Raw genomic sequence first — 22,543 nt, forward strand, 5'->3', positions numbered from 1 at the left:
TGCCTTATGTTCTGCAAACATCTTGAAAAGTTCTGTTTATACAATATGCATGATTGGAAATGTTTCTTCTGTATGTGTACGGCTGGGAACTTCCCACTGGTGAGTACATTTAGATCTGTGGGAGTGCAGCACCTGAAATACGTTTCGCAGGTTGTCAACTGGATTACAGTCTCACCTGTTCAGCAATGACCCATTCAGCATTTTACTTCCCCAATTGTCTGCTTCATCCTTCTCTAAAGTACTTTATTACTCTGAAACAAAGGGAGCACTAATTTCTGTAAGCCTCATTCACAACTATTACTTTAGAGTGGGATTTTGGCCTTAATTCTGATCCCATTGAAAACAATGGTAAAACTCCCATTGACTTACATAGGAGCACAGCTAGGTCAACTTAAGAGTGGTTTTGAAAAATCTCATCCCTTACTTTTTGGGCACGTTTCAAAACCAGATCAGGCTTCAATAAATAAAAAAAAAAAAATACAGCATCTGAATCATTGTGAAAGGTTTTTTTTTTTTTTGGCAGGGAACCTAGGAAAAGACTTTGAACAAACTATGCTGCAACTTATGTGTGTACTAAATACCTGTTATGAACAAAACACCAAATTCTCTTCATTTCTGATCTAATTAAGACTTGAATTCAGGTCTTTCAAGGTCAGACAAATTTATGCTCTAACCTTACTATGCAGCCAATGACAATCTACTTATCTTGTGTTCCCCTCTCCTCCCTACCTCCTCTCTCCTCACCCAACCCCACCAAAGATGCCACAAAATATCTGACTGATATTCCCCACATCATCAAGTTTATTTTCAGGTGGTGGGGGACAAGCTACAATAGCAGTTGGTCAGCTAAAGCATTGTCCTTCCATTTGCTGTTACTGTTAGAAAGTGTTGAATGATATAAAATTAATCCTTTCATTAGGTACACCAGGTTAAGTTGTTACAAGTTCTATAGTAACATAGTTAAAAGAAAAACAGAAAGTAAGGTATAATGCCTTTGGGATACCTGGTACAAAATAATACATATAAAAATGACAAAGGAAATTCTGCTATAAAGGGTCCCCATCAACTGGTCAACTTTTGTTAGAAACAGATACTAATTAGAAAGATAGATTTAAGACAAACTAGAGTGTTTCAAGGTTTCTTTGATCCATATGCTAAAGACTGATCAGTTGCTTTTAATTTACATTTCAGGACTATCTGAATGGACAGTGTGCGAATCAGCTCAGAATTATGAGCATCTGTTTAAATAATCAAGATGGCATTTTACTCTTTGTTTTTTCAACTCTTACAGAGCCTTGCCGTTGAGTCAAAACCATTAATGTGCTCTAAATCCTTTTCACAGACCATAGAGTTAAGATTTGTTTTAAACTGTGGCTAGAACTATTTCTTAGGGAACAACTGAGGTTGTAGTTCCAGCGTGGTTGGGAATCTCTGCAGCATTTGGGAATATTGCTTTCAGGATTTATTATTCTGCAGCTATGATATGCTAAACTTCTGCAGAACAAATACAATATGTGCACAGTGTATAATCTTTAGTAGTTAGCATTATTCTACTGCATCAATATAATGCCAGTTAAGAACTAGGTCAAAACACCAGTAACCACTGGATTTTGTTTACACACACGTCTTAATGAATTTAAAAACCATCTCATCTAAGGACAAGACTCATTTTTGAAAGATGTGTCATAAATCTTTAAAAATTATTCTCTCTAAAGATTATAAAAGGTTAGTCAAAACTTTTTAATATGAACAATTTGGACAAACAGAAGCAGTTCTGGTTTTAAAGGTTATAGCAATAATCACTACAATTGGGAAGGAATCCACAAGGATGGCTGTTAACTGACAGTTTGTATTTCTTCTAAGGATTCTCATTAAAAAGATTTGACTGCTTATGGGCATGTTACCTTTTCCAAGTGACATGCCGCTTTTTTAATCTGTTGGCGTTCCTCAGGTGGTTCTGAATATATTTCTATTTATAATCAAAAATATTTTTTAAAGTATCTTCAGCATAGTGGAAATGCCCATAAATCAGTCAGTAGAAGCCTCCCTAACATAGGTGTAGGACAGCTTTGTTGATCTCTGGGTTTGTCCAGTCATTCCGGATGTCATCTAGGTGATTATCGAAATCCACAAGGGTTTCATAGGATTTGCTGTCCAAGAGAGATGCAGCGATCCTCTGGGCTTCAGACCAGTCTTCACAATAATCACTAGAACATTAAAATAACAAGGTATTATTAGTCCCACAAGGAAAATAATCTCCATCAGATCTTTCAATTAGAAAATAAGCCATTGCACGATGCAACATGGCTATAGCTGAGAAGGCAGAATACTGACAAGAGTTTTGTTTTTATACGCTAAATGTTATCTGTCAACATTATGAAAAACAAAGTGCTTCCAAAGCATGGTCAATTACTGCCAGTTTTCAAAGACATTCTATATATTATGTTGTTCAAGTGTAAGATGACAATTTTGCTCCATATATAACACAAAGAAACATCTTTTGATCACAACCTAGACTAGGGATGTAATAGTATAGTTGATTAACCAATGAATTGATAAGCAAAAGCTTATAGGTTAATGCTATTGATGACACGCATTTTCCTCTCCCTTCCCCGCCCGCCACTAATTTTTTTTAGCAGGCTGGCCAGTAGCCCAGCTCAGTCCTGGCTCACATTGGGTCTGGGACCTACCCCTGCTGCGGCTCTGCATTTAAAGTGTATTAGGAGCCAGACAGGCAGGCAGCCTGGCTCAGTTCCAGCTCGTGCTGGGTCCGGGAGCTCAGACCTCCATGGACAGGGGCTGCTGCCATCCCATGCTGCTGTAGACCAGCTCCTGCATGGCACCTCGTGCTGCTGCCTCGAGACAGTGGCTGCTGGCCCCACCTTTGGGGACTATAGAATAGTCGACTAACCGATAAAAGAATTCATGAGGTTACTCAACTATTCATTTAACCGATAATTAACATCCCTAGCATAGATACAAACATATTACTCACAAATGTGGGTCTTTGCATCTCCATTTGTTTTCATGATGCTCATACACGTGAATGGCAGGTTCTATGCACTCCATCGTAAATTTTGTGTTATCCACCTAACATGCAAAAGAACAAATCATATTCTTTCCTTCAAGATCTCAAATAAAGAGGTGGTATAAAAATGATAGTGTGGTTTTGCACATAACAGCATCTTCCATTCACCTCCATTAATCCACCCACTCTTTCATCTCATTGCTGCTTTTGAAGTGCCAATTTTTAAACGCTCTAAAGTGGTTTTATTTAAACCACTAGCATTCCACTGTAGCCCATTGCTGCTGTTGCCCCACTGAGAATGTAAGCCATTATATCATGAAAGGCTTTGGAAGAATACACCTCTTTTACTCCCCCCAGCCAGAACGCAGCAAATCTTCCCATGACCGAGGAGGGCCAGAAGTAGGCTCCCCTTAGAACACAGCAACACAGTTCTGTGGGCCAAAGAGATGGCTTGAATGCTCTGCAAGGAGTCCCCACAAGGCACTCTGAGGACTCAGCAAGTTAATCATCACATTACTCATAACAGAGCCAAGAAGTTAGATTTAAATGCTCATTCCAATATTGTGATTAAAATCAGAAAAGAGAGAAATGAAATTATATACCATTATGAGTGCTGGGTCATTAAAGCCCTCTGCAATCCTGGAGGCTACCTTTTCAGCAACCTGGTTTGGACTACAGAAGAAGGTCAAGTTAGTTGTACTATAGATTTCAGCTGAAACCAGCAGGAAATAGGGATGAGAAGAGACATGACAAAAACAGGGTAGTAAACATAATATTAAACTGATACTATACTTGATCTAAGTCAGAAGGCTAAGAAAACACAAAAGTATCTCTCTTTTAGACATGATCTATATCTTAACTGTGTTCCAGCATAGACATGACATACATTGATTTTCATAAGGCTTTTGCTAGTCACATATGACATTCTCAAGAGCAAATCAGGAAAATGCAATCTAAATGAAATCATCGTAAGGTAGGTGACATAACGGGTTGGAAGACTGTACACCAATAGCAATGGTTTGCTGTCAAACTGTGAAGGTGTCTCTAGTGGAGTCCCAAATGGGTTAGTTCTGGATCTGGTTCTATTTAGTGTCTTCATTAATGACTTGGATACTAGAGTACAGAGTATGCTTAGAATGTCTGCAGGTGACACCAAACTTGGAGGGAGTCAAAGCACTTTGGAGGACAGAATTAGAATTCAAGAGAACATTGATAATTTGGAGAAATGGTCTGCATTCAATCAGATTTAATTTAATACAGATAAGTGAAGTAGTAGCACTCAGGAAGGAAAAATCAAATGCACAACTACAAAATGAAGAATAACTGACTACACGGCAATACTGCTGAAAAGCATGTGGGTTTATTGTGGATCACAAATGAAATATTAGTTGACAATGGGATGTAGTTGTGAAGAAGAAGTGTCCTATGCTATGTAAGACAAGGGAAGTAACTGCCCAACACTGTTCAGCACTGGTGAGGTCTTAGCTGGAGTACAGTATCCAATTCTGGGTGCTACACTTTAGGAAAGAAGTGGACAATCTGGAGATTGTCCAGAGGAGAACAATAGACATGATAAAAAGTTTTAGAAAACCTGACCTATGAGGAAACATTTAAAAATCTGAGCAGGTTTAGATTGGGGTGGGGGAGGGGCGAAGGAGGAGGAGTCTGAGGTGGATTTGATGATAGGACAACCCTTCAGATACTTAAGGGATGTTATAAAGAAGACAGGGTACGTCTACACTGCATCCCTAGTTCGGACTAGGGATGCAAATGGAGACGACCGAAGTAGTTAATGAAGCGGGGATTTAAATATCCCGTGCTTCATTAACATGATCTCGCCGGCGCGCTAGTTCGAATCACAGCTGATTCGAACCAGGAAGTGCGCGCCAGGACACGTTAGTTTAGACTAAAGCCCTTAGTCCGAACTAATGTTACTCCTCATGTTACTCCGCACTTCCTGGTTCGAATCAGCTGTGATTCGAACTAACACGCCGGCGAGATCATGTTAATGAAGCGCGGGATATTTAAATCCCCGCTTCATTAACTACTTCGGTCGTCTCCATTTGCATCCCTAGTCCGAACTAGGGATGCAGTGTAGACATACCCACAGGGATCAATTGTTCTACATAACCACCTAAGGCACAACAAAAAATAATGGGCTTAATCTGTAGCAAGGGAGATTTAAATATTTCTAACGATGAGAGTAGGTAAACTCTGGAATAGGCTTCCAAAGGAATCCCAAGCACTGAAGGTTTTTTAACAACAGACTAGATAAATACGTAAACTATTCTTGACTGGTGTATTTGGGCCTCTCTCAGAACATTCAGCAAGACTTGACTTCCTGAGATCTTTTCCAGCCCTACATTTCCATTTTTCTGCAGTAAATGCCTACTCAAACTTCATGTGGATCCACCAGTTTGCACCCTCCAAACCCTCCCACCAGCTCAGGAATATCATGGCTATCTTTTGCTCCTTTTCCAAACTCTTGGAGACGGAGATTTCTAAATTTGCTCCCCCATCTATATCTCAAACTGATTCAATACCCAGGCCCACTATTCAGTGGATATCTTGATATTTTTTACAAGATGCTAACGGTGACAGTCACTATGTGGTGCAAGGGTATTATCTTGGCCAACAAATTCATAAATTTAAAGTGAATATGTGCCTAATATTCCTCCAAATTATACAAGTGCATATAAATCACATTTTCTTGGAAGATCTAAGCCAGTGGTGGGGAACCTCAGGCTTAGGGGCCATATGTGGCCCCCAGCTTGCCTGGATCTGGCCCTTTAGGCTCAGCATTGGGGAGCCTGTGCTGGTGCTCTAACCCCACCCCGCCATCCACCCATTGGGCTGGAGCACACAAAATCTACTAGCCTGGGCCCCTCTAGGCTCTGGTATGTAATGGGAATGTGGGGAGTGTCTTTCTCCTCAGTCAGGGGCTCCTCACTTGTATGTGGCCCCTGACTGATTTTTTCTGTGGGTCAGCGACCCCCAACCCAAAATAGGTTCCCCACCCTGATCTAAGTTATGTGCTCCTCTTTGTTTTGTAGAAGTCTTTAATGGATTTATATTGTTCTAAATAATAAGCCAGGAATAGTGATCCTTAAACTTCCATTATGTGGGAAACTTCTACTACAGATCCTTTTGTATATCACCTTACCCCAGTGGTCTCCAACCTTTTTACACCCAAGATCACTTTTTAAGTGACAGACCAAGCCAAGATCTACCGCCCATCCCCTTCCTTGAAGCCTTGCCCTCTCTATTCTCCTCCTCTCCACCACTTGCTATCCCCAATCCTTATACTGCTGCTTTTTTTTCCAATTCTTCTGTAGGAAGAGGTTTTCCCAACATTTGGCCTGTGTAGACTGGACCAAATGTCAGAAAAACCCCTTCGTTGGGAAGCCCCCTTATTCCTCATGGAAAAAGGAATATAGGGGTGACCTAAAGAGCATGTTTGCTCCTCCACTAAAAAAAGTGGAAGAACAAATGCATCCCTAGATGCGGAAGAGTGTTTCTGAGATATCTCCAGAATCCTGAAAAACTCCTGCAGTCTGGCTGTACCTTCGCTGGGTTGAGACAGGATATGTAGGCTTTGGGGTAGGAATGAGGGATTTGGGTGTTGGAAGGGGTGAGAGGTGCAAGCTCTGGGAGGAAATCTGGATGCAGGAGGAGGTGGAGAAGGAGATGTTGGCTCTGGGAGGGGGCTCCAGGCCAGGCAGTGTTGGGGCACTAAGCAAGCCACAGGCTTGTGGATGTGAGGGTGCAGGAATTTGGGTTGGGGTATGTGAGGGGCTCAGGGCAGCGGGTCCCAGTGTATGATAGGCTCAGATCTAGGGTCTGGAGGAAGGGGGAGTGCAGGAGTGGTTGTGGCCAGATGGGGGCGTGGCCCCAATTGGGGGTTTGTTGGCCAGGCTTCATTTTTAAATAAAATACTATGTCAAACACAAAAAGTTTCTGCATTGTCTTTATTTATGAGAAGGGCAGGGAACCTTTCTTAAGTCAGGGGTCACTGACCCACAGAAAAATAAGATGGGAGCAGGGGACATGGTACTGGGGAGGGTGCTAGTGAGTGCTGGGGCAGGAAACAGGGTGCCAGCAGGGGCAGGAGAGAGGAAACAGGGTGTCAGGAGGCCAGGTTTCCGCAGCAGGGGGCAGAGTGCCAGCGGGGGACAGGTTTCTGCAGAAGGGGACAGGGTGCCGGGGGGGCGACAGGTTTCTTCAGCAGGGGGCAGGGTGCTGGGGGGGGGGGGGGGCGACAGGTTTCTGCAGAGGGGGGGCAGGGGAACAGGTTTCTGCAGTAAGGGGCAGGGTGCCAATGGGGACTGGTTTCTGCAGCAGGGGGCAGGGTGCCAGGGGGGCAGATTTCTGCAGAGGGGGGCAGGGGGACAGAGTTCTGTGGCTGGGGGCAGGGGAGAGGGAACGGGGGGGGGAGAAGGAGGGCGGGGACAAGGTTCGGGGGCAGGGAGTCCCCTACACCAGCCTTGGAGGGAAGCGCCATAGTGTGCCTCTGCCGGGCCTGACTCCCTCCTTCCACTGAGCAGGGAAGCCTCCGTTGCGCACTCCCTCTGGGGCCAATCCCTCCCCCCGCCCCGCAGAGGAAGGAAGCCCCATCGCGTGCCTCCGCCGGGCCTCACTCCTCCCCCCTCCTGCGGAGCAGGGAAGCCCGTTGCGCTCTGCCTCCGGGCCTGACCCCCCCCCCCCCCCGCAGAGAAGGGAAGACCCAGCGCGCGCCTCTGGGGACTTACTTGGTAAGTTCCCAGAACGCCAGGGAGCTGGGGCAAGGAAGTAGCTAGTGCATTTCCGGAACCCCCGGAAGTGACGCACAGCTGTAGGACTTCCGTCCACCCTGTGGGAAGCTGCCACTACCTTCATTGTTGCTCAAGGTAGGTAGTGGGGCTTCTTGGGTGTGAGGGGAAATGGGGAGCCCAGAACACCTTGCGATCGACTGGTCGAGGCCTCGTGATCGACCAGTAGATTGTGATCGACTGGTTGGTGACCACGGCTTTACCCTCATTCTCAACATTCCAAATGCACAATTTCTCTGCAGTATCTTGAGTGCCTGGCTACATGGAACAAGTAGCATTAAAATAGTGTTCAGATGAAAAACTCACTTTGATGGGATAACTGTGTCTATTTAGGCTGTGGAGGAATGTAACTGTTTTGTAGATCTGCTATTTCTTTCTTTCTCCCTACATTTAGAGATTTAACATTTAATAGTTTCAAATCTCCCCTCACTGCCTACAGCAGTGTTTCTCAACCAGTGGCAGGAGTACTCTTAGGGGTACTCGAGAGAAGTCTGGGGAGTACATCAACACAACTGAAATTTGAAGAAAACTGAATTTTTGTTTTAAGTTTTACAGCGCTTTATTATTTTTGTACTTTTTACACCCAAAAATGTCATCACTTGCCTGGCTATGACTAAGTTGTTTAAATAAATGTGTTGCAATGTTAAAAAAAATGTTGTGTGTCTAAAAATTGTAGGTACTGGGGGTACTTAAATTTTTTTGTTTTGAAAAAGGGGTACCTTATAAAAAAAGGTTCAGAAACACTGGCCTACAGCAATTGCTGCTTTATTCTCTTCAGGTCACTCTGCAATTCAGTTACAGTGTCCTGTGTTTGCTTCTCCTTTAGTTTTGGTAGAGAAAAATCTGATCACAGCTGAATTTACCCTAAATAAAGCTGTGCTGAGTGCAAACATGCGTGTGTGCGCATTTCAATTAAGTGGTCAAAAATACCTCTGCAAGTTCTTAAAATGTTCCAGACTGTGGCTATTATCAGAAAAATACATCACAACTTATGGCATTTTTCAGCAGATTCAATCTTGACAATGTGAAGGTCAACAGCAACATCTCCAAAAACGTATAGCGCCTCTAGCAAGCCATATGCACAAGCACACATAGTATTAAAGTACTGTGAAAGTAAATCTTTCCCCTTCCTTCCCAAATTTGTTATAATTAGTAGATTTCAAAGAAAATCTTTGCATCTAAATCATCACTGATAAAATGGTAAATTCTCAACTCCTGTGATAGCTTCAGAGACATGAGAATTTTTATTTGGAGATATCCCTCAAGACCAGAAAAGATTGTGCCAACAAAATTGCCTGAATAAATTAAAATGTTTTACTTAGAACAATATGTTAATATTGATTTAAAATGAAAAAATTTATGTTCTCTAATTAGTGTTACTACTGGATATGCTTAATGATATAATATGGGAAGAAAAAATATTCAGGATACATTTGTAAACTTAAAATACAGTCCCTTAGGATGACTTTTATTGGTTATTTAATTAGCTGAATTAATGAGCGGGAAAACAGAATTACAGGCAGTCCCCGAGTTACGCGGATCCGACTTATGTCGGATCCGCACTTACGAACCGGGCTTCTCTCGCCCCGGAGGATGCGGGCGGCGGGACCGCCCGGACGCGTCGAGGTCCTGCCACCCTCGTCCTCCAGGGCGAGAAAAGCTGCTCCGCGTCGGATCCGGGCGGCAGGACCGCGGCGCGTCTCGGTCCCACCACCCGCATCTCCATGGTCTGCTGGGGGGGGGGGGGGGGGGGGGGAGAGCTCCCCCCCCAGCACACCAGGCTTTTCTCGGGACTCCTGGGGCAGAGCAGCTGGGGCGCTGCCGGTTGGTCCCGCAGCGCCGCTCTTTGGCGCTACTGGACCAACCTGGCAGCACCCCAGCTGCTCTGCCCCAGGAGTCCCCAAGTCAGCCACTGCTGAAACTGACCAGCGGCTGACTACAGGAAGCCCGAGTCAGAGTTGCTCTGTCCCGGGCTTCCTGGAATCAGCCGCTGATCAGTTTCAGCAGCAGCTGACTTGGGGACTCCTGGGGCAGAGCAGCTGGGGTGCTGCCGGGTTGGTCCCCGCAGCGCTGAGGTGCGGCGCTGCGGAGACCTACCCAGCAGCGCCCCAGCTGCTCTGTCCCAGGCGTCCAGATTCAGCTGCTGTTGAAACTGATCAGCAGCTGATTCCAGGAAGCCCGGGGCAGAAAAACTCTGCCTCGGGCTTCCTGTAGTCAGCTGCTGGTCAGTTTCAGCAGCGGCTGAATCTGGATGCCAGTTCCGACAAGTACAAATTCGACTTAAGTACAAACCTACAGTCCCTATCTTGTACGTAACCTGGGGACTGCTTGGATAAGGCGAGGAAGGTAAGCACCTCCAGGCCCTTGAAATGGTTGGAGAGAGGATGGGATGGAAGCCAGATCCAAGGAGGAGATTGGACATATGGATTCCTTGGGAGTCAGCAGCAAGTGCCTGCTTTTGGAAGCACCCTCTTTGGAGATGAATGGGGCAGCATTGAGACAACACCCAGAAGAAGGCGCCATAGATGACTAACTGCATATGCATATGATCAGGGCTCAATGATCCCGACAAAAATCACTCGCCAGCCCCGCATTGCGCAGGCACGAGACCCGCACCGCACATGCGCCAACCGCCGGTGAACGGGCGACTGGATTTGTCAAGCCCTGCATAGAATGACTCTCACAGATTTTGCATATGCATAAGATAGTAGATTTGAATGAGAGGGGAGCTACTATAATCAAAATTATCTTGCAGGAGGACCCCGGGTTTTTGTCTTGTCACCATTGGAGCACTGATCCGCATCAGCAGAACCCCAGCTCCACCTCTCCCCATCTAACTCACCTGACCAGTGCAGTTAGGGGGAATAACTATTGGTAACAACCAAGACAGAGTGTGCTTGTGTGTGAGTGTAATATATCATATGCATATGATAAATGTTGATTGCTATATGCATTACCAATAAATGTAGCGTTTTGCCTTATCCCTCTGAAAAGACTCTATGCAGTACAACATTTATAGTGGACTTTTCTTTTAAAAAAGGATTTTAACATAGGAGTTAAAATGCTATAGTTAATTTATAGAGAGTGCATTTTGGGTAAAATTTACAAAAACAAGCATGAGTGAATTAAAAGCCTAAATTCTATTTTCAAAAGTGCATTATTAAATCCCACTGACTTTCACTGGGATTCAGATTCCTAAATAACTGCTGATTTTGAAAATTTTACAACTTAAGAAAGTTTTCTTGGGGCAAGTAATGAGTAAGAAATTATGTCTGTGCTCTACTTATACGGTATACCATTGCAAGACAATTCCATGACTAAGGCTACGTCTAGACTACCCGCAGCATCTGAAAGATATGCAAATTAGGCATGGATTTGCATATCTTCTTCCAATCCCTTTTTTGGAAGAGGTTTTTTCAAAAAAGTCTAGATGGGGGTTTATGAAAGAACCCTATAAACCTCATTTTTTGAGGAATAAGGGTTCTTTAAAAAAAGGGGCGGATTTTGCGCGAAAAACCCCACCTAGACTGTTGTTTTCCCCCCAAAAAAAACCTCTTCCAAAAAAGGGATCGGAAGAAGATATGCAAATCTGTGCCTAATTTGCATATCTTTCAGAAGCTGCAGGTAGTCTAGATGTGCTTTAAGGGTATGTCTACACTACAGTTTTAAAACTTGAGGAATGTCCACACTGTAATTGTGTTCTTCCGCAAGAAAAATCGGAAGAACAGAGGGGTTTTTCTGGCATTGGTAATCCTCATTCTATGAGGAAGAAGCCTTTTTGTGAAAGAGCACTTTTGCAAAAAGGCATGTGTGGACAGGAAAGAGGGAGTTCTTTTGGAAGAAGACGAAGAGTAAAAAGCACAGGTGCCCTGGTGGCCATTCCATCCACAGCAATCACAGCTTACATGCGAGAGAGCATCTATTCAGTCTGGACGCTCTTTCGAAAAAGCAGATCACTTTTTCAATGCACTTTTGCAGTGTGGATGCTCTTTTGGAAGAAGTTCATTTGGAAGATCTCTTCCGAAAAACGCTTCTTCCAAAAGAAGCCAGTAGTCTAAACACAGCCTAAGTAGCAAAGAGATTCATTTAAAAAGGAAATTAAATAATGTGATAAGAATTAAATCACTTCAAAAATGAGTTCCCCAAAGATCTATAGATTCATGAACAGATTCAAGTAAATACATCTGTGAATTCTAGTGATTTCCCTACTATCTAGTTAAATTGGCTAGCAATCACTGGAACATCCAAATGTTATATTCTATAACATTTAGAATATAGGAATAATTCTGGAAAAACTGAGGTTTGAGACTACACAAAAGACATTTCACAGATATCCAACAGTGACCATATGACAGTTGTCAAAGTCAAACAACATTCACAGATTGTGTGTGAACTATTCCAACAAAAATAATTGTGAAGTGTAGCATGAGTGTGTAAACAGGAGGAGATATTACAGCTACACACCTGGCATCTTTCATGCGCTCGTTAGCCTGGTAATATCCAGCGATCACGTAACTATTCTCTTTGCACCAAGAATCAATCTGAAAGAGTAATTTAAAGGATTATAAACCCAGAAAAAAAAAAAATCACACGAAACTACCAACAGGGATACCTCTTTCCTGAGGTTAAAATGGCAATTAAAGCTAATTGCTAATAACATTGTCCAAATGCTAATATTCTTAGCTACAACACAGGAAGAAACAAGTATTAAGGAATAAATATATAAAGCACTAATGAAATTATATTGAAGAACAAGAAGATATTGGAACTGTGAGGTACAGCCTGAAATTCAAACAACAGGATGTGTGCTGATGAGTCTTCAGTAACCACCAGCTTAGAATTTTAGGTCTCTGGCTATTTTCTGCTAGCATGTAGTTGGCAATGGGAAGTAGGACAATGTACAGGATGTGAGACTATAACCCCATTTCACAAGATAATGGCACCAATTTTGCTCAAAATAGTAGAAATTCACATAGTGTTAAAATATATACTTTGACATTATCGTATAAGGTTTATTTTAAAAAGCAACTGCTGCCTTTATTTTTAGAATTGAAAGATATGACACGAAATTCCGACCACTGTCTCATTCTTCTAACTCATCCCTGTTCCTAGAGAGATCTGTATTATTACAAGATTATTTTCCTTAATAGTTCACTTGTGAGGGTAATTAAACATTAGAACAATTTACCAAAGGATGATAGGTGGATTTTCCATCACTTGAAGTCTTTAAATCAAGATTGAACACCTTTCTAAAATATGCTGTAGTTCAACCACAAAACAGGCTTGATGCAGGAATTACTCAGTTAAATTCTATGGCCTGTATTATATAGGAGGAAGTATGAGATCTGTGGTTCTCAATCAGGGGTATATGGGAGAGTACAGAAGTCTTGCAGGGGATATGTCAACTGCCCAGTCTTAGATCAGGCTACATAAAAAGCAATACTGAAGTCAGTACAAACTAAAATTTCATAGAATGACTAGTTTATACTGGTCTATATATTATACATTGAAATGTAAGTACAATATATATTCCAATTGATTTATTTTATAATTACATGGTAAAAATGAGAAAGTAGGTGATTTTTCAATAACAGCATTCTGCAACACTTCTATATTTTTAAGTCTGATTTTGTAAGCAAGTAGTGAGGTACACAAGACAAATTAGACTCCTGAAAGGGGGACAGTAGACTGGAAAAGTTAAGAGTCACTGGACTAGAAGATCATAACACTCCCTTGTTCCATGAATAAAACATCACATATGCAAATACAAAAAAAAAAAATTACGAAAGCAACATAGTTATCTGAGTGAAAAGGACAAATTCAGGCCTTGTGTAAAGCAGGAAAAAACAACTGGAAAAAGAAATATATCAAGTCAGAATTTGGTCCTTCATCTCTGCAGTTTTGAAAATACACATTTACCATTCCTTTTGCTCACAATTAAGTCTATTAGGCTAGGCCGCTAGGATAATCCAAAAATGTGGGAGGTGGAGAAAACAGCTAGTGCGGTTCTCCCAGTTACTATGCAGTTTAAAAACCTAAACAGATTGATTAAAATGGATTCCAAAATATATCTGATGATGAACTCTGACATACTGCAAATCAAAACAGTTTCATACTTAGAAGAATAATTACAGTATTAAACTAAGCAGCAAAAAGCCATGTGAATAATCCCTCATCCATAGGGGATGACACGGATTTATATGTTTTATTAAAATGTCATCTTCTGGCATTGAAACAGCAGTTGGCCCTTAACTGAAGCAATTATAAAGTCCATTTTAAGGGTTTATGATTTCAGTTTTAATTGCTAGTGGACTGAAACATTGGCACTGAAGCCAACAACCGTGATACAAGTTTACTTTAAAATGGAAACTATCAATTTAAAAATTACAGTTGTCTGACATTTTTTCTGTCTACATTAGTGAAAACAATTTCAAAACAAGTTTATTATTTGACTGTTTCCTTTTTAAAGTAAACTTGCAGCCAGTGAACATTTTTTTCCTATAAAATAAAGATTAACTTTGAACTTAACAGCCATTTTGCTAGATTTACACTAGCACTGTTCATTAAATATCACTGTGGTGATAACACCAATGATAACCCCAGCATCTACCAACGTTTCTACCCCTTGTCTGATCAGAGCAGACCAACATGAGACAAGTGATAAAAATACCAATACCTAGCTCTTCTATAGTGCTTTTCACCTGTGGATGTCCAAGTGCTCTACAAAGGTAAAAATGCTAGTGACCAGTATACCCAGGGGCAGGGGTGGACGTAGGTCGGATCCAGTCCACTAGGTTAGTCCCTGGCAGGCACCCACCACTGTATATCTGTGTCTCCACAGGTATGGGTGACCACAGCTCCAGCTGGCCACGGGTTGCTGTTCCCAGCCAAAGGGAGGTGCAGGAAGTTGTGTCCCAGTCAGTACTGCTTCCATTGGCCTGAATGGCAATCTGCGGCCAACAGGAGCTGCGATTGCCAGTACCTGCAGAGATAAATATAGTGGCAGCATCCTACCAGGGGCTTACCCTCCGAACCAGCACCATTTTACTGCCCACCCTCCCCAACGGGTAGATCCTCAGCTTGTCACAGCTCCACTAAAATCAGCTTACTCTTGCCAAGGGTCTCCCCCCAGAGCTTCTATCATTGCTACCAGCAGAGGAGCTGCACCCACAGTAATGTAATCATGGAGAATTTCAAGAGATCTGCAAGTACAGACAAGGCCTGAGTGTATAGGCAGTTTCTCTGATGCTCATGTACAACCAGTCAGTGGAGAGTAACTGCATTGCAGCCGGAAAAAGAGGTTGTTTTTTTTTTCAAAAGGAAAATGTGGTTGTAAAACTACAACTGGCTGGGAGAGCCAAAGGCTGTATCTGAAACTTTTTGTAACGTATTTAAAAAAAAAAACCCTTGATTTCTAATTCAAAACAAATGTGCAAGTTAAGAACAGTAAAACTTTATTCCTTCCAATCCTCTTGCTGAAAAAGCTTTGTAAACACTATGAATGTTTCCATTAGAGCTGTTGTGACCACAGGAGCTACTGGCTCAGTACACACTCCTTTCCCAATGTGTACTTTGAAACTGAGCTAGGACATCATTTCAAGTATCTTTTTATATCAACAGGATTTTTTTTTTTTTTTTTTTGGTATTCCTTTAATACTCTTTTTCAGAACTTTTTTTTTTTTAATTAACAAGGCTGGCACTGCAAATGAAAATGTACCCTCTAAACTAAGAATTGTATTTGGAAAATATTAACTCAATTTGATGCTCATGCATAACTCAGAAAACAATGGGAGTTTTTGTTCTCTGAGGACCGAATACTAAAAATCCTCATTCGGACAAACCGTTCATTCACCTCAATGGTAATTATATATCCCCAGGAAGAGCTTATAGTACAGGTTGAACCTCTCTTGTCTCCGGCCTGACATGATTGTAGTTAGTCAGATGTTCACTTACCACAAAGTTTATTTACAGCCACCAGTCCTGGCTCTCAGTGTTCTGTGCTATTATTTAGTTCTAATTTACCCCTAAATGTCTTCTAAGAGCCCAGTAAGCAAAGGCAATGTTAGTAGGTAATAGTGATGTTAATGAATGGTTAATTAGTTAATTGAGTAGTCAATGGAATTTCCATCAACTACTTGATTAGTCAATAAGGGGAGGGGAGGGCACTCACTACTGCCGCTGTAGCTCTGTATTTTAAATGTAGTAAGAACTGCCATGGACTGCTGTGGTTTTGCCTCTTCTGCCCCGCCCACGCTGCCCCGCAGAGACGGTAATGGAGGGAACCGGCTTTTAAGCCACCTCCCCACAACACTGCCTCCTGCTTCACCTCCCCCATGCTGCCTCTGATACAGAGGTAGCAGGGTGGGGGATGGGGTGTGGGAAATAGCAGAAGCCAGCATAAAGCAGGAACCCCCTAGCACCGTCTCCATGATGAGGGGCAGGAGGGGGGGCGGTGCGGAGGGAAGGCAGAGCCGCAGCGATCCCGGAGCTGGCGTGAGCTGGGACTGCTTAGTCCCAGCTCTTGCTGCTTCTGGGAGCTAACCCTTGTGTAGTTCTGCACTTTAAATGTAGTATGTTTATTAGGTAGTTGACTACTCACAACCCTAGTTGGTAATGCTGCTAGACAATATTGACCTCCCACAGTTCCACAAATTCTCTGGTTTGGCACCACAGTACTATGGTTCTGAGGATACTGGACTGGAGAGGTTCAATCTGTAATAGGCCCTGAAAAAGATACATTCCTCATTAAATTAAACCAATGCTTCAAGACGCTTTGGATAGCGAATTGTTTCTGGAAAAGAACATCAACCTTTACTGCATGAACATCATTGATTTGTTCACTTAAGATGGCTCCTTAACTCAGGGCTTCCCTTGTATTCACTTTTACTACATTACATGCAAAAGAGCCTCCATTTAAAAAGCCACAGTAATACATTGCTAGCTCTGAGCAGTTACACAAATACTAAGTCTGTGCACAGACAGAGCAAAAGGCTTTGAGCTCAAGACCTGTAATTTGCAACCCATCTTCATGATCTTATATTAGAGCTTGCAAAAACTGATTCACTGAGGAAGTCAGAGATTTCACGTGTTTTGATTTTAAAAATTTATAACTAAAGTACAAATGAAAAGTAGCAAAAATTCAATAATTTCAGGATTTTAAGGATTCTTAAGTTACATGACATACTAATATTTCAATTTTTTGGCCGTGTAAAGATTAAAATCCAGATTTTGTAATGAGCTTCACACATGGACCTCTTAATGGTCAGGGTCCAATTCTGGATTGAAAAAAAAATTCTTCCATGAATTCTTATGCCTTTTCAAGTACTTGAATCCTGTAATTACACTGTGTCTCACTTTTCCCCAGATCTCAAAATAAAAAACCTTTAAACAGTAAAATGCTTGGCACAGCAGTCCCTGTATGTAGAGCATGGTTACAAATTCAGGGCTTTAAGCCATAAAGCTCATAGGTGTTTTGTTTAGTTAAAAAACTTGGAAGCTACTTGCCCACATAGGAAACCCACTGAAGTCAGCTGTGTTCAGTGGGGCCACAGCAATCTCCCTGCATGCTATGCATTGTAGGATCAGGATATAAGAAAACAAGGGCCTCTCCTAACTGCTTAGAATCTTAACTCTAGAAAAACAATGCTTCAGATACATGCCAAATATTAAAACACACCACTGCACTTGGGAGGTCTTACACACTCTAAAGCAGTGGTCCTCAACAGGGATATGAAAGGCTAACTTAAGCATCACCCTTTGTATGTGCTGCTTACCAGTTCTGGTTAACCATTAACCGGTAAGGGCTGAAGCAGCCCCACCTGCTGCAGGTAGTAAGGATGTTAACTAGTGATTAATTTACTATTCAATTAATTTACTTACTCGACTAGTCGATAAGTACCTCCGTGTTCCGCCTTTGAAATGTACAAGAGCCCCCAAGAAGTCCTGCTGACTCCGAGCTCCATATGGGTGCTTGTGCATTTCAAAGTGGAAGCGCCCGCATAGAGCCTGGGGTCAGTGCGGGACTCAGAGTCCCGTGCTGGCCTCAGGCTCTATGCTGTGTTTCCTCTTTGAAATGCACAAGAGCCCCTGATGGAGACTCCTGTACATTTCAAAACTGGCACTCAGCAGGGAGCCCAGGCTCCACCAGAGAGTCCCCAGCTGATCCCGGGCTCCACCCAGCACTGCAAAGCAGCAGTGCGCACTGATTGACTACCCTATCGACTATCCGATAAGCATTTGCTTATCAGATAGTTGACTAGTCATTTACATCCCTAGCAGGTAGGGGATTGCTCCAGCCCTGCAGGTGTCCTGCCATGGATGGGCTGCTATGGTCAGCAGTCCCCATCTGCGGCAAGCCCGGGCACCCTCCCTGCCCTCGGCAGGGGCTGCTCCAGCTAGGGAGATGCTCCAGCCCAGCCCCACAGTCTCCCAGAATGGCTGGAGCACCAGTGCTAGTTCCTCACGGGGGGGGGGGGGGGGGCACAGATCTGGCCTGGCTGGGGAAGAGAAAATGACTCTGCATGCTGCTGTACCCCTTCCTTCCTGGGGAAATGGCAGCACAGGGAACTAGCCTGGAGACTTTCCCCCACTGCTCCCATTGACTGGAATGGCAGCCAGTGGGATCAGTGGGAGGCATGGAGTCATGTGCGTCTGATGAGCTGCGCAAGGTAAACGCTCCCCCCATCTTTCTTATGTACCCTCCCTCATGCCCAGACCATGCAACTCCACCCTGTTCCTGCACCCTACCACCCACGCAGAGCCTGCACCCCCAGCAAGCCTAGCTATTCCTATGAACTGTGTCTCATCATTAGAAACAATTTCCCCACAGATCAGAGCACAGCAACTCAAAAGTGCCAGTGGACCCTGTCAGAACAATAGTTGCAAAACCTGCAGATATATTTCCCTTACTACAATGATCAACATCCACTCACAATACATATTTCAAGATCCATGGGTCCCACACATGCATATCACACCATATGATGTACCTCACACAGTAGGGCTACTCAACTTTGGAAGCCCTGGGGGCCATAATGATACTCACAAAAACATGCTGATGGCCGCAACTTAAGTGCGATTGCATATACATGCAAATAGCTTCTTTCACACTAATGGGCTTTAATACAAAGAATAAGGCAAGACTACACAACACGCAGGCCCCATTTAAGTAAGTTCTGCTGATATTAATAAAATGCAATTTCCCAATTTCCACCCACATGACAGCACTTTTAATGAGCAATGACAGTCCAGAAATTTAACTACTAAAATGCATATCAACAGAAGACATTAAATGGACTGCTTTTTTGTTTTGGCTCCCACCCACAGGCCACATTTTGAGCCCCACATAAGCCCAATCCACGCATGGGCCATGTGTTGAGTAACCCTGTCATGCAGTGTACCAAGTGCTTCAACAATTATGCGAGAAATGAGTCAATCACTACACTCTCAATCTCACACAGAAAACCACACCACCTATGTGTGAACACATTTCACAAAACTATCACTCTATATCTGACCTCTCATTTCTCATCCTCAGAAGAAATCTACACAACATCTTCAAAAGATGAGCATGGGTTAAATTAATAACCCTTCTAGACACTAAGAAACATGGACTGAATAGAGAGATTGTTGTAATAAACCACAAATCCAATCTGTATAACCCATTCACTCCCTTCCCCATAATATTGGCCACTTCCCCTTGAATGGTCCCTTGCAATTTATAATAACTACTTATTTTCTATTTCTTTCTTTCTTTCTTTCAGCTGTGACACTTTCAGGTATGTTTACAAAATAAAGAAAAGCCCACAGCTTGCCTGTGACAGCTGTCTCAAGCTGTGAGGCTGATTCATAGCTGTGTGGACTTTTAGGCTTAGGCTGGAGTGCTGCATGTTTTGTTTTTGTTATATAGACATACCCTACACTGAAAGCTTGTTTCACACTAAAAAACCCGGTCCTTGTCTCCCTGTCTACACTACATGGCTCCATCAACGGAACCATGTAGATTTGTTTATTGGGCAAAAGGAAATGAAGCGGCGATTTAAATCGCCGCTTCATTTCAATTTAAATGGCTGCTGCACTGAGCCAACAAACAGTTGATCAGCTGTTTGTTGGCTCAGTGCGCTAGTCTTGACGCTCCGCGGTCGACATCAAAGCCCTTTGCCGACTGCCCCGGTAAACCTCATCCCACGAGGAATAACGGGGTGGTTGACAAAGGGCTTTGATGTCAACCGCGGAGCGTCCAGACCAGCGCGCTGAGCCGACAAACAGCTGATCAGCTGTTTGTCGGCTCAGCATGGCAGTCATTTAAATTTAAATGAAGCGGCGATTATTTAAATCACCGCTTCATTTCCCTTTGCCTACAACCCTAATCTACATGGCTCCGTCGATGGAGCCATGTAGTCTAGACACAGCCCCTAAGAATTACCTACCTTGATTTAAAATGCCATTTGTAGCATATAGTGTACACAAATTTTAACACCTATTTACAACATGACTAGGTAAACCAATTTAAGAGGTAAACTTAAAAAACAACAAATAGTCTGGTAGCACTTTAAAGACTAACAAAACATGTAGATGGTATCATGAGCTTTCGTGGGCACAGCCCACTTCTTCAGATGTGTAAGAGATGTTACACTGGAAACTAAGTGGTGGTAACATCATTTTTAAAAGCCTAGTCCCCCCACCCCTTAGTCTAGGGGGCAGACCTTATTATAATAATAATAATATATGGAGATCTTCCTACCTCACAGAGCTGGATGGGACCTTGAGAAGTAATTGAGTCCAGTCTGCTGCCCTCATGGAAGAACCAAGTACCATGCCTAAGATTTGCCCCAGATCCCCAAATGGCCCCCTCAAGGATTGAACTTAGAACCTGGGTTTAGCAGGCCAATACTCAAACCACTGAACTATCCCTCCTCCCCATTAGCTACATAGAAAAATTATATCAGTAAAAGCTAAGGTGTGACTTTAAAGCAATCTAGACATATCTGGATAACCCTCTGCCTGCCTTTTCAGTTTCCTAGCTCTTTGGAAGGCATAAACTAGAATAAGTGTGTCCATTTGGGGAATTATGCTGTTATAATTATATTGCTATCACTGTGAACTTCCTCTTAAAGACAGTCTACACTAGCAAAATAGAAGCTGTACTTCTCAGCTGGGGCTGTTTTCACCAGCCAAAAACTGTAGTGCAGACAGCACAGAGCTACCAGTTCTGACGCAGTAGCCACTATAGTGGTTACTGCTACAGTGAAACAGTCACAGACAACTGGCCAAATAGCCACATTGTTCAAGCCAACTAGTCACACTCAACCAGCCAAATAGCCACATGTGGCTAACATGTTGGACACCACAGGCGTAGAGCATCTGTCTGTAGGAAACCTTACTACAGCTCCAAACCACAAGCCCTTCGGCGAGGCAGAGTCTGCGTCTCTCTCTCGCCCTCACAGTTCTCTTGGGCTATGCCTACACTGGCTGACTCTTGTGCAAGAACACGTCCACACTACCATGTGCTTTTGCGCAAGAGCATCCACGGCAGTGTGGACGCTCTCTTGCGCAAGAAAGCTTTAAAGGACCTTTTAGCCATAGGGCTTCCTTGCGCAAGAAACCCCTGCTGTGCGTCCACAGTGCCCTCTTGCGCAAAACGGCGTACACGTGTTAGAAAAGAGCATAGCGCTTGCGCAAGAAGCCCTGTCTTCTGACACCGAACTGTCAATCTTCTTGCGCAAGAGCAGGCGGGCAGTGTGGATGCTCTGCGGAAGAACGGCTGTTCTTGCGCAAGAACCCGCCAGCGTAGACACAGCCCTGGAGTGCTAGACAAGTGAAGTAACTGAGGCACCCGCTTCAGTGATTTCCCCTCTCCTGCCCCCCCCACCCCATACGTGCGGGAAAGCGGAAAGGAAAAAAGAACGGGCAGCTCTACCTGGCCGCACGACAGTTTTTGGCTGGTGAAAACTGCCCCAGCTGAAAAGCACCGCGTCTGTTCAGCTAGCGCAGACCGTCTACACGAGGAAGTCCAGGGTGATATAATTACGTCGCTAACAGCAGAATTCCCCAAGCGGCCTCTGAGGAGCTGTTTGTTTTGGGGCCGTGCAGTAAAGCGGTTTCTGTCTTGGTAGGCTTGTGCGGACACCCAGGCGAGTCTTTTCCCTTTCCCGGGGGGGGGGGGGGGGGAGGAGGGGTTTGTCTCTCCACACCTGGGCTCTACGCCCGGAACTGCCCCTTTTCTGACACGCGGGGGAGGGGCAGAAATCACGGACGCGGGTGCCTCAGTTCCCCCCCCCCCCCCGTGCCCAGCGCCCCCGGGGAGCCGACAGGCCCCTTACCAGCGTCAGCGCCACCTCCAGCATGGGCGCCAGGGCCAGGGTGCCGTGGAAGAGGGGGATGCAGTCCACGAAGAGGGCGTGGGGCTGCGGCTCCCTGCGGGGCGCGGGCGGCGGCTTCTCGGCCACCAGCAGCCCGTTGACGGCGCAGTGCGGGTACTTGGCTCCGTGCAGCACCATCTTGCAGTAGGCCTGGGTGGTCAGCTTCATCCTGGGGCGCCCCGCTCCGCCCGCCTCCCCTCACGGGGTGGGGGAGGGGACGCGGCGGTTTCTCCGCGCAGCCCCCCCTCAGACGCCGGCGCGCGCCCCACGCGACACCCGCTCGCGGCCGCCAAGCGCTTCCGAGCGGCCGCCAAGCGCCGCCGTCGCAAAGCGCCTCGGAGCCAGCG

The 22,543-nt window shown here is 44.2% G+C and overlaps 1 protein-coding gene across 1 annotated transcript; it reads right to left on the reverse strand.

Annotated features, from left to right (window-relative positions):
- Positions 1-778: 778 nt before the first annotated feature.
- Positions 779-22,534, reverse strand: EMC8 (ER membrane protein complex subunit 8). Its single transcript, XM_075939952.1, has 5 exons — positions 22,158-22,534; positions 12,301-12,377; positions 3,631-3,700; positions 2,996-3,090; positions 779-2,207 (listed from the first exon to the last, which is right to left on the reverse strand). Exons 1-5 carry the CDS (start codon positions 22,362-22,364, stop codon positions 2,048-2,050), a joined length of 609 nt encoding a protein of 202 aa, XP_075796067.1. The 5' UTR covers positions 22,365-22,534; the 3' UTR covers positions 779-2,047.
- Between the last annotated feature and the right edge of the window lie 9 nt (positions 22,535-22,543).

The sequence above is a fragment of the Pelodiscus sinensis genome, chromosome 12 (assembly GCF_049634645.1).
Source record: "Pelodiscus sinensis isolate JC-2024 chromosome 12, ASM4963464v1, whole genome shotgun sequence".
In the NCBI taxonomy this organism is placed as follows: domain Eukaryota; kingdom Metazoa; phylum Chordata; order Testudines; family Trionychidae; genus Pelodiscus; species Pelodiscus sinensis.

What these genes read in the sequence shown, in the direction of transcription:
- EMC8 (XM_075939952.1), bottom strand. Translation starts at nt 22,364, where the DNA reads ATGAAGCTGACCACCCAGGCCTACTGCAAGATGGTGCTGCACGGAGCC. An exon ending in ATGACCCAGCACTCATAATG is followed by an intron (nt 3,091 to 3,630) that starts GTATATAATTTC and finishes TTTGCATGTTAG; the next exon opens with GTGGATAACACAAAATTTAC. An exon ending in AGATGCAAAGACCCACATTT is followed by an intron (nt 2,208 to 2,995) that starts GTGAGTAATATG and finishes TTAATGTTCTAG; the next exon opens with TGATTATTGTGAAGACTGGT.